Below are 15,888 nucleotides of genomic sequence, written 5' to 3' on the forward strand. Positions count from 1 at the left end.
ACACACACACACACACACACACACACACCTCGAGCAAGAGAGATATTATTCACCTGATGTGGTATATTTAGTTGCGTGATGCTGAAATTAAACGCTGATGGTATCACCTGAGCCTGGCAAGTCACGTGCAGCAGCTGACCTCAGAGCTGCCAGCCGCTGAGACCGCGGTGTGAAGATCTTCTCCCCTCTTGCCCTTCCTGGGGCTCTGAAGGAGGGAAGGAAGCTGCGGAGGAGGGAGGGGGCCTCCATGCATGTGGGGCCATTTGGCCAACCCTTCCTAGAAGCCTCCTTTCTGGTTGCCATGGCACCACTTTCTGAGAGGCCCGGACCTGAGGGAGGCCTGTATGTGGAGAGCCTGGAAAGGGTTTGCAGTAGCCCCAGTCCAGAAGCCTCAGTCGTTAGGGTCTCCCCAGTCATAAGAAAGGGGTCTGGGGGATGTGAGGAGGGCCAGGCAGATGACTGAGGGGACAAGATATGCCCAAGAGCAAAAGGAACAACCAGGAGAAACTGAAGAAGATGGGGAAAGGAGGGATTTCTCTAGCCCGGTGACCAGAACACACTAGGTGTTTACCAAATGTTGGGGGGAAGGAGGTTTCTTTCTCTCTCTCTCTCTCTCTCTCTCTCTCTCTCTCTCTCTCTCTCTCTCTCTCTCTCTCAAGATAGGGGGTCTCAGGTAGCCCAGGCTGCCTTTGAACTCACTACATAGCCAAGGGTGGCATTGAACTCCTGGACCGCATGCTTCATGTCCCAAGTGGTGAGATCACAGGTGTGCTCACCCACCGTCTATGTCGTGTGGGGGGAATCTAACCAGCAACCCACACATGCTAGGCAAACACTCTACCAACGGCTCTACATCCCCAGCCCTGGAAGCAGGTATTATTGAAGGAGCTTGAAAGAGACTCCCTGACTAGGCCACCAGCAAAACATTGGCTTTGAGCAAGCCCAAAGTAGGAGCCAGGGTCAGGAAGTAGCTGCAGAGGAGCCCTAAGGTGCTGGCTGCCCTTTGAGCCATGGCTGTCCACAACCGGTTGGCCATGGCGCTTCAGAAGGCAGACCCCTCCCCCAGTCTACTGCTGGGCCCAGCTGGGGACACTGTGGTCCTGCACCAGCCCAGACTCTTTCCTGGCAAGGGTGCCCTGGGTGAGCGCACGCCTGGCACAGGGCCTGGTGCCTGGGAATGAGGCTCTGGCGGGTGTCTTTGTGTTTTGTGAAAACCAAACCCACAACCAGGCCCAGGCAGCCAAGCAAAGCCTGCCGGGAAGGCTGGCAGGCCTCCTTCCCAAGCTCCCCCAGGAACTATGGGTAGCACCAGCTGCCACCCTGGCTGGCACTAGAGACCTGGTGGACAAGGCCTGGGTCCAGCTCTGGCCTCCCAGCCTGACCCCTGTCTCCCTGGACTAAATTGGAATAGAAATGAGAAGGAATCGCTCTCCTCTGTTTGAACAAATTGCTATGGATCCCTCACTGTCTCAGGTCAGGGCTCTCGATGGGGGATATTTTCACTTGCCGACTGCTAATAGACTCGGGAGAAGCTGCTGGATCGATTGCGGCCGGGAAAATTAGCCATCAGCTCCGGGCCAGCCTCGGCCTGCCCCTGCCCCCCCACCCCAGGCCTCCTGGTGGGGGAGAGGAGAGGGCCTCTGCCCATCAGGGACCAGAGCCAAAAAGAGACAGCTTGAACCCGGGGTGCTGGGGCTGAGCCTGGTGGCTGCCAGGAACCACAATCTGTTGGAGGGCCGGAGACAAAGGTAGCCGCTCAGAATCCCCGGGGAGGTCCCCAGGGCACACATCTGTCCATCTGTATGCAGCACCAGTACGTGTCCACGCACACACTCACACACGCCCGCCAGATTTCCATGTATGAGAGAGAGATAAGAGGCTCCGCGTGAAGCAGCAAGAGCTGTCAGGGTCCACAGTGAGAAACACTTACCAATCTCATGTTTGCCTCCAACAGAACTGGGGGGCGGGGTGGGGTGGGGGGTGGGGAGAAGGCAATCATCTGCTTCCTCCTCACCTCCCAAAGTAAAAAGAAGGTGCCACACAGGGGTGTTCTGGCTCTGGGACTCAGGAGCCAGCACCTACCGGCCCACATTGTCTGGAAAAGCTAAGGCAAGGTAGGGCGGAGCTTGCTGTAACCTCTGAATATCCCAGGAGTGAGGTAGTTTGGAAAGGCACTCACATCTGCTGGCTATCCTGCCATGTCAAAGACACACACACACACACACACACACACATCACGTCTCAGTCGATTTGAGCCCGGTCCCACTGAGGAGACAGAACAAGGCCACCAGCTTTCTTCACCTGGCCACCAGTTTCTGCGGCTGAAAGATGGAGTTAGCATAATGAAGCAAATCTGAGGCCGTGTGTAGCATTTATGTGTGATGTACAGCGGGTACTCACTAAGTGCTGAATTCATTTGGGGTCCCAGTTGGAAGCACCCCAAAAGGCCAGAGGTGTTCCTCTGTGGTCCCTATGAAAACTGCAACTGTTCAGGGTGCAGAACAGCAAACTCCTTAAAGATACAGAACTCTGTAGACCTCAAAACTCAGTCTGTTGGGCCAGGTGCCGCGCCCGTTTTGACTGACTTTGAATTCTTCAGAGCTGGGGTCCACTTGCAGCGCTATTCAAAGTACCCCGGGGACCCCTGTTTGTCCTCACCACTCCTTAACCCTGTCCCCTCCAAAGACAGGCTCACCCTTATCTTTAAAAAGGGGGGGGGACCTCGGCAATGGTTCTCAACCTGTGGGTCGCGACCCCATTGAGGTTGTTGAATGACTCCTTTTTCAGGGGTCACCTAAGACCAGCTGCATATTAGATATTTACATTATGACTCATAACAGTTGCAAAACTACAGTTCTGAAGTAGCCACAACAGTCAGCCCTCACCACAACACAAGGAACTGTGTTAAAGTTAGGTCACGGCATGAGGAAGGTTGAGAACCACTGACTGAGGAGAAACCCACGCCCTGGTATGAGCAGCTCCAGAAAGAGGCTTGAGCCCAGGGCCTTCAGCTCATCAAATCAGAGTGGCACTCCATGGACAAAGGCCAGGCTGAGGGGTGGTACCTGCTGTCAGTGCCCCGTGTCCCTCTAGCCATTCACTGTGGAGCCTGGGACCATCCCAGCCAGTATTGATGTTCCTTTGTGCCCGGTGGACTCAGAGGTCGGCCTTAACAACAGTCCTACAGAGGGGAAGATGCTAGGCCAACGGAGAAGCAGAGGTGGGTGTGGCCCCAGCCCAGGAAGAGAAGTGGCTAACCGGAGCTCTCCAGAAGGACACGGGGAAAACTGGTTTAATTGGGTCCCTCAGGGAAGAGGTAGCCCTCATTTCCAGAGTTCACTTACCTGCTTCAACCCATGCTACCCAAAACTTGAGCTCCAAGGGAGTTGTGATGGCCTGCGGTGTCCCCCGCTGTAGCATCATGGCTATAACCGTGTTCACACTGTGTCTAACCAACCCCTTCCCTTACCCCAAACACTGGCAGCCTCTGGATACCCCTGTGCCTGAACCACCTACTCATTGGGACTGGGCCTGAGCTTCAAGCAAAGGTTATAGCTTCCAGGCCTTCCCCGCTGGAGATGGTGCTGTCCCTGCCGACTGCTGGATGGAGGATCTTGTGGGAAGTGTGTCAACAAGCTCCCATCCCGCCCCACCAAGAGGAAGCATTCCATTAAGGCTTCTGACATCCGTCCCTCCTGACTTAAAGTAAGCACATCACCCCATGGGGATGGGGGACAATGAGGCAGTGGGAGATTTGGAATGGAGTTCAAGGGGCGGGGAGAGGCAGGAATTCATTAATACCATAGTGACAAGCCAAAAAAGTGATGCAGGATACTGAAGGATTCGAGAGAGTCCCTCTACATGGCTATAGATGGCAGCCTGGTCACATGATGGCTGTGTGGTCTTCACACACTTTTCTTCTTTGATCTCAGCTCTCTTCCTACAGAGATCCAGATGTGCTGGGTTGCATGAGGCTATAGTGGTGTGGCTGAGCCCTGTCTGCCACACCCTCTAGTGCTTCTGCAGTTGCTCTATGGGGAGCCAGCCTCACTACACAGGTCCTTCACTTATGCAGGACGATAACCAGACATTCCCCAAGCTCTCCTGCATCTTACTGGAGCATTAGAACCGGACCCAAGGGATCACGCCACTGGAATTCAGTTCCCTCCCAGGATTCCACTCAGAGCTGGAGAAATGAGCCTCTGTCAGGATGTCAAGATGAGAAAAGGCGGAGCCAAGGACAGATTCGGGCGCACTCAGCTCTGGGTCTTTCTGACATCAGGTTATGTTCTATCAAGTTGAAATAAAGTCAGACAGTGGCAAGAACTTCCCAAAAGGAAGGCCCAAAGAACGGCACAGGAAATTGTACTGGAGCTTTATGGTCTCATGAGAGAGTGGGCTCCCTAGAAGTTAGCAAATGAACTGGGTCACCTCAGAAGGACTTCCCAGCCCTTCAGGATCTGTTTCTGCAAGCCAGGGAGCTTCCACTCTCCAGGCTACAGAGTTCAGGCTGAAATGAGACACCTGCTAGTGGAGGCGAACTCCATGGAGAGCCTCTGAGTCAGGACAGAGGGCTTGGGAGGTCCGGGGGGTCACTTGGGGAAAGGGACAGAGCCACAAGCAAGCAGGAGTCCAGGCAAGACCCTTACAGGAAAGTCTGAGTGACTGTAGACAAGTCACTTGCCTGCTTTGTTTTGGGTCTTCTTCAAGGCCTTGTCTCACCTGAGGGAGGTCTGCAGAGGGATCGGGTGAAGTGTGGCCATTCACACCACTCAGACCTTCTCCATCAAGTGGGAAAGGAAGATGGTGCCGTGGTGGGCAGGTGCTTGCTACACAGCTGGAAGGCCTTGCCGCCACCTCTGGTCTCAAGTCTCCTTCTATACTCCATCTCAGAGATCCGAATCTGAGTGACCTGAGGCCACACCCCGTCGGGACCCCACCCCAGCCCCACCCACAGCTCTGCTTGAGGCGGCCAGGCTTGGGCTGGGAAGATGATTAGTGGTTAAGAGCATTTGCTGCCCTAAGCAGAGGCCCCAAGTTCAGAGGTCGGGACACCCACATCGGGCACCCACAGTCAACTATAACTCCAGCCCCAGGGGACCTGATGACCTACCTGTTCTAGCTTCCAAAGGCACCTGTACCTGTGTGTATACACACGGAGACACATAACTAAAAATAAAATAAATCTTAAAAAAAAAAAAAGATAAAGGGAGAGAGGGCTGTATTCACATTCTGAGCATGCGCCATCTGGAAGACTCAGAGAGTCGCAGGTCAAGGGGCTGAGCAATTGAGAAGGACCCCTGACATGGACACACGCAAACTCCCAACTAGGACAGCAGCCGGCTGGAGGCTGGTGTCTCGCTTTCCACCTATCTACCCCCATATCTGTCTCCTTTTCATTTTTACTATAGCCTCTCTTACATTTAAAACGGCCAAGGAACCTGAGGCTGCTCAATGTAAACGGAAGCCACCTGGGGGCTGCTGAGAAAGCTTCTTGAGAGGAAGGAGGCTTCCTGGATGATGCTGGCGCACAACTTTAGTCCTACCACACCGGAGGCAGAGACGGGCAGACTTCTGCGTTCAAGGCCAGTCTGATCTATAGATCGAGTTCCAGGACAGCCAGGGCTACACAGAGAAACCCTGTCTGTTTCTTTAAAAAAAGAACTTTACAAAAAAGACTGACCAAAATGTCAGACATGGTGATTTCAGTGCGCATGACAACTCGGGGGCACTGATATATGTTGGGCTGTCCTGGGTTATCTTATGTGCAGCCAAATCCGGAGACTGCTGCTTAAGCAGAGACCCAGAGGTGGAAAGGGCCTGGAGCATCCCCTGGACCCGAGGAGCCAGAGACTGAAGCCTCAGTGTTTCATAGGTAAACATGGTCCCTGAAGGACACCAGGGCTCCTCGTGCAGCTTCAGGAATCAACCCATCCCCCCCAAGAAAGTCTAGGGAACAAACCAGCTGAGCAGTACCACAGGAGCCTCACAGGTGATGTAGTACAGACAGGCATGAAGTCTGTCATTGGGCAGCTTTGAGTTCAAATCCCAACTCTACCACTTACCTGCTGACTATAGGACCTCGGTACGTCACTCGGCCTGACCCTCAACCTTTCCACTTGGAAAATGAGGGTTGTGGGGAGCGTCTTAGGGACACACACACACACACACACTTGTGCACACACACACACACACACACACACACACACACACATTCCTTTCAACTCTTAGCTGGTTTGGGGTCAGGAGGCTCTGTGGTTAAAGACAGGAATAAAGTGATACCCCGATCTCCTGGCCCGAGTCTTCTGAGAACCATCCAAGCCAAAAGGCCGCAGCTGGTGGCTTCGGGAATAATAAGGGGACTGCATTAAACCCCCAGGGTGGGGTGGAGCTTGTCTGACCCTCAGCTTGAGCAGTGGCCTGGAAGCCCAGACATGCCCTGGCGACATCCCAGGGAGAAGATGCAGTTAGGCCTGACTTGCTCTGATGTATCTGCACCCACCTTGTTCATCCAGGAAGCCTCTATGGCAAAGCACCAATTTCAGGGCTTCCTGTCTGCAGAACTCCTGCAGCAGGGGGTGGAGTGGGGGGGTAGGGGTATGGGGGATATGGGGGGGGGTTGTCCAACCTGCACTGTGGATAACTTCCTGAAGACTTAAACAAGCCACCTCACCATTTCGAACCCACCAAATAATCCTAGCATCCTGGCTGGCTCTGGGGCCGGAAGGGAACAAAAGAGAGCTTGGGGTAGCCTCTCCCAAGCCACCACGCGTGCCGAAGCCACCACGCATGCTGAAGCCACCACGCATGTTGAAGCCACCACGCGTGCTGAAGCCACCACCCAGGGTTAGATGAGCAGGACTCAGGTTAGAGTCACTTCAGGCCCCCACAGTCCTCCACACTTCTCAAATGTGCGGCTGCTACTTTCTACCTCAACACTCTGCTTCCGTACAGCCCCCACTCGGGGACGTCCCTCTGTCTGCTGCCACGGCCTCTGGTCCCGAGACAGTCCCCATAGTTCACCTCAAAGCTGCCAAAGTCCTGGCATCCCATGGAGGCTTCCCTGTGAACCCCAGGAGCCGTAAGTGGCAAACCCACCTTCCAGACAGAGAAACCAAGGCTCTCCTCGAAGAGGCAGCCGGGTACCCACTGGGCCCCAACCGCCTGCCTATCGCCCTTGCGAGGCAAAGAGCGATCCACCGGTGCCAGCCAGTGTCTCTGCTAGGAACAGCCTAGACCTGCGTTTTACCAAGGCACTCCTGAGGAAAGCGGGGGGGGGGGGACCTCCAGCCCTCAGTGAAGCCTGAGACACCTCCTCCTCTCCCTCACCCAGTGACCCTCAACTCCACCCCTGCCTTCCAGGTCCCCCATCCCTTCTCAAGCCACCGTGCTGACGTGCCTCCCAAATGAGATCGGCTTTGTCTCCTCCCTCTCTTCTCCCTAGACATGGGTACATCTCAGGACCCTGGCCTCAGCCACTGGCCCCACGGCCACATCCCTTCTCTGGTGATGTCCATATTGCTTTGCAGACATAAATCCAGGCACATAGTAACCTCTCCTGATCTGCAGTCTCCTCACTCACCAACCTACCCACCACCTGACCTATGCACAAAGCTCCCTTCAAAACCACACTCAGTGGCTGGGCTCGTGGCTCAGTCGGCAGAGTCCTCGCCTAGCATACACAAAGCCCCGAGTTCGGTCCTCAATACTCCCAGCTCTTCCAACACAAAGGCAGAAAGGACAGAAGTTCAAGGTCATTCTTGACAACGGAGCCAGTCCACCTCAAAACAAAACCCCAACCATTAAAGCTATTTGCCTAGGCCTTTGTTTGCCCGTCTGCTGGCTGACAGAAGGCTGGCCCTGGACAGCTTCTCTTCTTGGGGTTTCATGCTGGGGCAGGACCAAGCAGCAATTCAGAAACCCAGCCCCCTGCCCTTTTCATTCTCCTGCCCCAAATCTGTCTAATCAACAGCTTTCTATTCTGCCTTTTCCCACTGTGAGCCCGCTCCCCAACTGCAAACCGCGAGCCATTGTCAGCTCCTGTCCCCGTGGGATCTCTTTCCCTGCCTCGCTCTAGTCTCGTGACCGCATTCTGCAGGATCTCCACTTCACCCCCTTCCCTTCCCTCAAGGGACTCAGTTGAAAACTTCCCCCTTGCTCTCCTCTTAGGCCCCCCACCGTGCCCCATCCCACTTAAACTCTTACACAACCTTCCATGCCCCAGACATCTGACCTGAGTGACTCTCAGACCCTGTCTGCTCCCCTCCTTCCTCCTCCTGCACTTTTTCTTCCTCACAACGGACTCCTGAATTTTGTCCTAACCAGCCACGTTTTGTCCGTGCCCCAGGGCCTTTGCACTGGCTGTTTCCCAAGCTGGAAGGCTTCTGTAGCTGTCCGTGCAGTTTCCTCCCTAGGCAAAGTTCTCTGCTTTGGGGCCCCTATCCTCAGCCACCACGGCCCTCTGGTCTGTACCACACTCCTCTCAGTAAGATGGATTACATGCATGTTCTCGTGCTGTGGTCAGTCTCCCTCCGTAGGCATGCAAACTCCGGGAGAAACAAGAGCGGGTCTTGACCCCACCTCCCAAATCCGCTTAGATTCAGTTCTTTTATTTCCTTCACCCAGCTGCTCAGCCAGACCAAAGCTTCAAGAGAACTCTGTGCCCTGCAAGGACCCCAGAAAATCTCTTCACACTGCCCCCTCAAACACAGTAAACATCACCATTTCCCTTCCTGCCAAGTCCCTCCTGCCCGACTTCCCAAGCCACCCACCATCACAGGCTTTGCAGTCCACAACTCTGGGCCCCACGCAGGGGCTGCAACTCCATCTCTCTGAACCTCTTGGCTTTTTCAGGGGTGATATGGGCTGAGGAGTCTATATCTCCTGGAGGCTTGGTGCAAGCTGGAGACAGTATGCATATTCATGATCTCCATCATCTCCATCATCATCATCATCACCACCATCACCATCACCACCACCACCACCACCATCATCATCCCTTGGCCTTCTGGTCGTCACAGCCCTGATTTCCTTTCAATCAATGCTTGGCCAACAGGGCAACCCTCTCTCTATCCAGGGTCTCCATGTTGTCTTTGCCATGAAGGGTTTATCGGATCTTTGTGGCACTATTTCCTCCTTCCATGACTCATGTCAAGCCCAGAACCAGCTTTACCAGAGGTGGAGACTTTAGTAGATACCCCTCCCTCCCAAAAACATCACTCCTCATTTTACTTCTCCCTACCCAGAAGGCCCATGGGACCAACACCGGGGACCCCCTCTTACCAACTGTGCCACCCCGAGTAGGTTACCTATGACCTTGGACCTCAGTTCAAGGACAATGCCAGGCGTCCTGTGGGCTCTCAGAATATCTTGGGAAATGAAGGCCACAGTCAGGTCAAGCCTTGGCAGGGCACGGGGCTACCACCATGCCTGTGATTGGCCATCACCTTCACCAAGGATACTCCCCGAAATGGGTCACTCTCTCTATACTAAAAGATGCTAGGGAGAGCCATACCCGGTGCACGGGGGCTGAGTTTTATTTTCTTAGACTTTCGTGTATTCCTTGATTGTTCTGCAAAGCACATGTGATATCCAGTCTTAGAAAAAAGGAAGACTCCATTGTTTAAAAATAAATAAAATCCATTCCTTTGAGCTAAGCACGGCTCTCGCCTGCCTCCTGCATCAGCTATTAAATGCCATGCGGGCCCCTAGTTTTCTGACAGCAGAAAAGGAGATGCCGGCCAGGGACTGTACCTAGGTTTGTAAAGAGGCAATTGTGCAGAGGTATCAGACCCCTCCCCACACACCGCCTACTATAGCCAGAGCCCCACAAGCTCAGCGGAGTCCCACAAAGTTCTCGATGGCCCAGAGAGGAACCGAGTCATCTTGAAAAGGCAGGAAGTGTGGCTTTATCCATGGTGGGTGTCCTTGGATTCTGAGTCAGGTATGTGGGAGTTGGAGACAGCCCCCTTCCACCCCAGGCAGTGCGTCTCCTTCTTCTGTAACGGGGTGAGGAGGCCAGCAAAGAAAGGGAAGCAGCGGCGATATGGTGGCCAAGCCTGCCCCCTGCTGGCGATGTCTGGAAGAACAGCACCTTCTTTACAACGAGGGGTGGAGTAACACCCCACCTCTCTGACTTACAGGCATCAGGGACTTACTCAAACTGAGGTGTCTGGGCAGGGAGAAGGTGAAGTGGAGCCTTTTCTAGACTGAGAGACCTGAAATTCCATCCCAAGTCTCCCCAACTTTTGTGGGTGAGGTACCTTCTGGTCTACTCTTCCTGAACCCAGTCACAGAAAGAGTCGTGGGGTTCCTGTGGGGAACAGGTTGAGAGGATAGGATCCTACACGTTTCCCCCTGGGCCTTAATACTCCCAGGTCCCTCCATGCCTTCTGGGCGACCAGGAGAAGCCAGCCCTCCTGCTACCACAGCCTGGTTTCCACTCCCACCCCAGGTATCGATCTCCCGCATCATTCATTTGCCAGGCCTTGGCGGCTGTGATTAGCTCCCTCCACCTCCCTATGGAGCCCCCCGACCAGCCCTTCGTGTTCCAGCAAAGCAGAGCTAATACAGGGCTCTAAATGAGGCTTTGCCACCCGGCATCAGCAGCTCGGAGCTAGACCTGACCAATTACACGCAGGCCCCTCCGATAATCCCAGACTGCCCCTTAAGGGTACTTGCCTTATTCTCACAATCCCTTCCGATCTAGCTTCCAGACCCCAGACCCTCACCCATGTGTGATACTCGGATACCCCAGCCTGCAGACCAGGAGCTGTGTAGAATGACCCTGTGGGGAGCCCCCCAGGCAGGCAGCACAGGCAAAATAGCCTGGATTTGTGGACACGAAACAATCTTTGCCTCGGGCAGTGTCTACAACAAAGAATGAAACTGGAAAGGGGACAAAAGTAGGCGGGACCTTCCTTGGGGAGTTAGGAAAACCTAAGCCTGCTGCTGACCCAAGGAGCAACCTGCTTCCAGAACCTGCTTCTCCAGGTAACAGCTTATACAGCCGCTTTCAAGGCAGGGGTGTGGAACTCAAGAGGGGAAAGTCCCAAGTGTCTCCACCCACCTCGATACTAGAAACCCCACACTGGGAAATTCAGTTCCCGAAATTCCTCTCCTCCCCCCACCCCCATTCCCCAGAGATGGGGAGAACCTGACTTGGTGATAATTCTGTAAGCGATGTTGCTCTTGTCAAATTATTCAACATCTGTCTTCATGTTCCCACAAAAATTAGCATAGGATAGTAGTTTCTGATGACACCTTTGGTGAAATATTTTGACTTCCCCCAGTAAGTTGCAAACAACCTGTCTTAAGGAGAATGTCACTTCCCACTCCTGCATATTAAATAATCCAGGGGTTTGTTGTGGTTTTGTACTAAGCTGAGCCCTGCTCACCGGCCCCGCCTGGAAGTCTAACTGCTCTGAGAGTCTCTGACTCTACCCTCATAGAGCCTGGTACCTCTGCTTCACCAGCCTACTGTCTTTGTCACAGAACTAGACCTCTCTGAGGCCCACCTCAGCTCTACACACACACACACACACACACACACACACACACGCTGGCCTGGCAGAAGGCAGATTATAGGATCTGCCCTGAAAACAACAAACTAGGCTAGAGATTGAGAAGCAGGGAAGGAGCAGGCCCCGCTCCAAATGGACCATCTGGTCCCACACCCGGCCACTGTAGCATCTGTGGCCCCAAAGAAAGGCAAAGCCACCCAGTGGGATGCCAGAGCCTAGGCCAGACTGTGAGGGCCTCCCCAGTCCTGCTGCTGCTGGCCAGCTTTAGAGCTGAGCGTGGACCCAGCGGGGATGGATGCAGAGCCTAGGGCTCTGAGCAGCTGTCTCCCACTAGGACGGGCTGACCCTCACCCACGTCAAAGGCTCCGTTCCTGTTCCTCTTTCCTCCCCTGGTCTCGCCCTCCTTATGAGACAATCCCCAGCAGCAGCAGCACAGGCCCGGGATAGAAAGGCGGCACAGCTGAAGTCTATCCCCAGCACACACTAACATCCCACCTCTCCCTCCTCCGTGCTAGTGAACCCCAGCACTTCAGACTCTTCCCTCTCTTGGGGCTGCAAGCCTAGGGCCTCATGCTCTCTGAGCAGCAACCTAAACTAAAGCCCCGTCTTGGTGAATACCAAGCTCTGGAGACACCTGAGAATCTCACGAAGCATTGTCAGCCTGCCCTAACCCTAGCCCTTCACACACTCAAACAATCTCATTGGCATTCCTACAGGGTGCCGGGTACCAGACTGGGCTGGATGCTGCGGTGGATGGCCAGGGTAGACATCTCCATCCCTGTATACTTCCACACTCCTGCTCATTTGCTTCATCTGCTTTGGGGTTCAGAGAAATGGGTGGGGTAGAACACATCCTGGCTCTTCACCACACTCCTTAGTTCCAACCCTGCTGAGGTGTCACCAAGCTTTTGTAACCTTGCAAGGGACATTGTCCCCCCACCCCAGCTCCTATTTCTCCTGATTCCCATTCACCTCCAAAAAAGATATCCCACTCAGCAATCTCCTCTACAACCCAGCCTTGCCTGGAGCCAGGGTATCTAAGTTCAGGAGCAAAGAGTGCCCCTGAAGAACGAGAGGCGGGGCCCCTGAAGAACGAGGGGCTGGCGGACCCAGTGTATCTACCCGGCTTGACTTGTAACAAGAGCATCAAGGACCCCAGCATATGAGAGATGGGACAGAGAAGCTTGAAAATGAGGGTCTACATAGACCATAGTTCTTGTTCCCTAACCTCTGTCCTCGTTGTTGGGGCTCCTAAGTAAACCCAGAGAGGACTCTTTAAATGGACATCAGGCCGCCCAGATGAAGATGGAGAAACCCAAGCCAGAGAGCATAAGATAGTGTCATCAGACCAGCCCAAGGATGAAGGAGAAAGGTGCCGGTGACAGACCCGCACCTGGGGGGGGGGTGAGCAAGTTACAGTAGCCACTTGGGGTACCCCTTGAAGGTGGCGGTGACTGAGCTGCTGGTATCTTCAGTGATTCTGGAGAACAGGAACCCTGAGGCCTCTGGTGTCTTCCCCTGCCTTGTTTCATAGCCCCCCACCCCCAATACATAAAGCCCAGCTCTTGCAGCACCCCTCCTGCCTGCCTTTTCTGGCCTATGCCAGGGGCCAGGCAGTAAGAGACACACAAACTAATTAAGAAGCAGAGTTTGGCTGGATGCCTGGGCCGGCCTCACCAGGGAATTAAGCCCAAGCTGTTAGAGCCCAGGAGCGTATACTTTCCAGATACCCCCACCCAGGGACGCTCTTCCTCCTGCCTGGCACAGTGAGAGACCCAAGTCCTGAAGCTAGTAGCCAGGGGATATGACTTCTGTCATCCACACAGTCTGGGTCCAACACCCTCCACTCTCAAAGAGAATAATTAGATTCTTAGCCCCGGAGAAAGCGGCAGAATCCTGCCCACCCCAGCCACACATCATTAGAAAGTAACTACAAAGCCCACCCTGCGGTGAGCAGAACGCAAAGTCAGGGCCATGGGCTCTGGGGACTGACTGACTTTCTGTGCTGTGCACGTCGGGAGGATGACCCTGGGTAGTATTGAACCAAGGAGTCTTCGGTGGGGAAACCCGCGGCATGGAGTGGAGAAAAGGTGATCAGAATACTCCATGGCGCGACCGAGCTTGTCTTGGGCATCCAAGAGCAGAGCTGCGTGGCGGGAGGCAGGGTTTAGACACGTAGCCGGATGGGTGCGAGCCGTGTGTGCGTTTCCTGAGGACTGTGGCTGAATGTGTCTGTGTGTGCGAGCAGGCAGAAGGAAGCTGGGGCTGGGGTTCTGTGGTTGGGAACCAGCGACAGGAAGAGCTGGCTCAGGAGAGGTCTGAAAAGGGATGCCGAGAACAGTAGGCGCCTGGGCTAAGGGATGCCCAGCATCAGCTCAGACCGCTAAGAAGCTAGAAGAGGCGATCGAGCCGTGGCCACTGCCGAGAAGGCGAGCCAGCCTCAGGGCCGTGGTGCTGGAGAGCTTCTCGCCCAACAGCCGCGCACAACTCCGGATCGCTCATCGCCCGCTTCCACTCAGGAGGCTGAGCAGAGGGAGGAAAAGGATTCCGTGGGAACAGCTGCCCCAGCCCAAAGCTTGGGCTCTTCTGAGCTCACTGTATTATTCTCCCAAGACTTCCGATCTCTCTAGCCCCTGGAAAGATTTCGGAAAGCCGAGCCCTCACCCCGGCATCCCCCAGCCTCACACCAATAGCCTAGGACCGGTTCTTGGGCTCGGGAGCAGCCTGCTCGGTCTCCCGGCGCCCAGGCGAGGAAGGAGACGCGGCCATCAGTGCAAACCCAGGGCTCCACCAAGCCCCGGCAGCGCGCACTTTGAGCAAGATCTTGTAAAGTTTCCGCGCGGCTCCGCCACGGTAGAGCGGGACGCTGGCTCTTACCGTAGACTCCTTGTCCCCGACAGTGGAAGGGGATCAGCGCCAGAAGTAGAAGGCAGGTCACCTCCATCTTCACGGCCAGTGCTTCATCCCCGCGAGGCGGCGCAGCCTGAGAGGCGGCGGGGGGCGCATCCACCGGGGCACCGCTTTGCCCTCTGCGTTCCCTCCTTTTCCCTGAGACGCGACGGAGAGGGCGGCGACCGAGAATAGGAGTCTGAGCAAGCCGCGACTCGGCTCTGTCCTCTTCCCACAGGGCGGCTGCCCGGGTGGAGACGCAGGGGGCGCTGCCCCAGACCTTGAAGCCTCTGCGCACCGGGCGCAGCAGCCAGCTCCCTGGCCCAGAAAGCTCGGCCACCGAGCAGTCCTGGGTCCCCAGGGCTGTCCACCGAGGGTGCTGAGCGCGGGGGCACCTCTCTGCTGCGGCGGCAGCGCTCCGATCCAACAGGCCACCGATGCCTGACAAACTTGTCTTTTCCCCGCCCAGGGGACGCCCCTCCGCGGAGCCAGGCCAGGAGGCCGGGGCTCTGCTTTGGTTAATCCGCTGGCTCCAGTCCTGCAGTAGGTGTGGAGGGTTCCGCAGCCCGACCCAAGGGAGCCGGGCCGGACGCCCTTCCCGGAGGCGAGGGCGCCCAGGTCCCCGTCCTCTGGTGCGCTGGAGCAATGAGAACTGGGTTCGGTAGCGGGGCGAGCGCTCCGGGTCCCCGAGTCCGCGAAGTTAGCCGAGCCGCCGCCGAGGAATCCGGGGAAGGCGATCGCGTCCCGGCGCCCCCGCGGGAATCCAGAGAACGATTCCAAAGCAAGAGGGACCGCAACCAGCAAGAGAAAGAGGAAAGTTTGAGTCCTTTGAAAATAATTCGCGCTCTTGCGGAGGCCCGGGCTCAGGAGCTGCCCGCCGCCTCCTCTCTCCCGGCTCCTCTCCCGCCGTCTGGCCGCCGCCGTGGCATTCCCGGGCTCCGCGATCTCGGGAGAGCGGGGCTGCGCCGCGCCCCAAGTTGGGCGTCCCCGCCCCCCTCCCGGCGGCCTGGGCCGGAGAGGGCCCCAGCGGGCGGGGCCGGGCCGGGCTCCGGGGCACGGCGGCCACTCCGGCTCCGGGGCCGCGGGAGCGCTCCGCTCGCTCCGCAACTTGGGCTTCGCTGTGCTGCTTTCTGGTCCCTCCGAGCTTTTCATTCCGCGCTTCCTCCACCTCCCCACCACCACCTCCCCGCCTCCCGCTCTCCCTCCTCCCTTTCTCCCTCCTCCCATCTCCGCGATCGGTCTCTCGCTCTCCCACCCTTTGTCGCTCGCTCGCTCTCCTGTTTGATTCCCCTCCAGTTAAAAAAAAGGGAGCCAATTAAAGGCAGCCCAGCTCGCCCGGCCCAGCCTCTGTCCAATTTCCTTGCTTCCCCCAGGACCAATTAGAGAAAACAAAACAGGGCTGGGGGAAGCAGTCTCTCTCAGTCTCTCTCTCTCTCTCTCTCTCTCTCTCTCTCTCTCTCTCTCTCTCTCTCTCTCT

General features: G+C 55.9%; 1 protein-coding gene across 2 annotated transcripts in view; it reads right to left on the reverse strand.

Annotated features, from left to right (window-relative positions):
- Nucleotides 1-15,426, reverse strand: part of Mdga1 (MAM domain containing glycosylphosphatidylinositol anchor 1) — a 56,928-nt gene extending 41,502 nt beyond the window's left edge. The window contains exon 1 of one of the 2 annotated variants that reach the window (XM_021221534.2): nucleotides 14,400-15,426. In XM_021221534.2, coding sequence (XP_021077193.1) covers nucleotides 14,400-14,466 — 67 coding nt within the window. In that variant the 5' untranslated portion in view covers nucleotides 14,467-15,426. The remainder of the gene's footprint in view (nucleotides 1-14,399) is intronic. The other variant, XM_029533066.1, reaches the window with a different exon arrangement.
- Between the last annotated feature and the right edge of the window lie 462 nt (nucleotides 15,427-15,888).

The sequence above is a fragment of the Mus pahari genome, chromosome 21 (genome assembly GCF_900095145.1).
Source record: "Mus pahari chromosome 21, PAHARI_EIJ_v1.1, whole genome shotgun sequence".
NCBI lineage: Eukaryota > Metazoa > Chordata > Mammalia > Rodentia > Muridae > Mus > Mus pahari.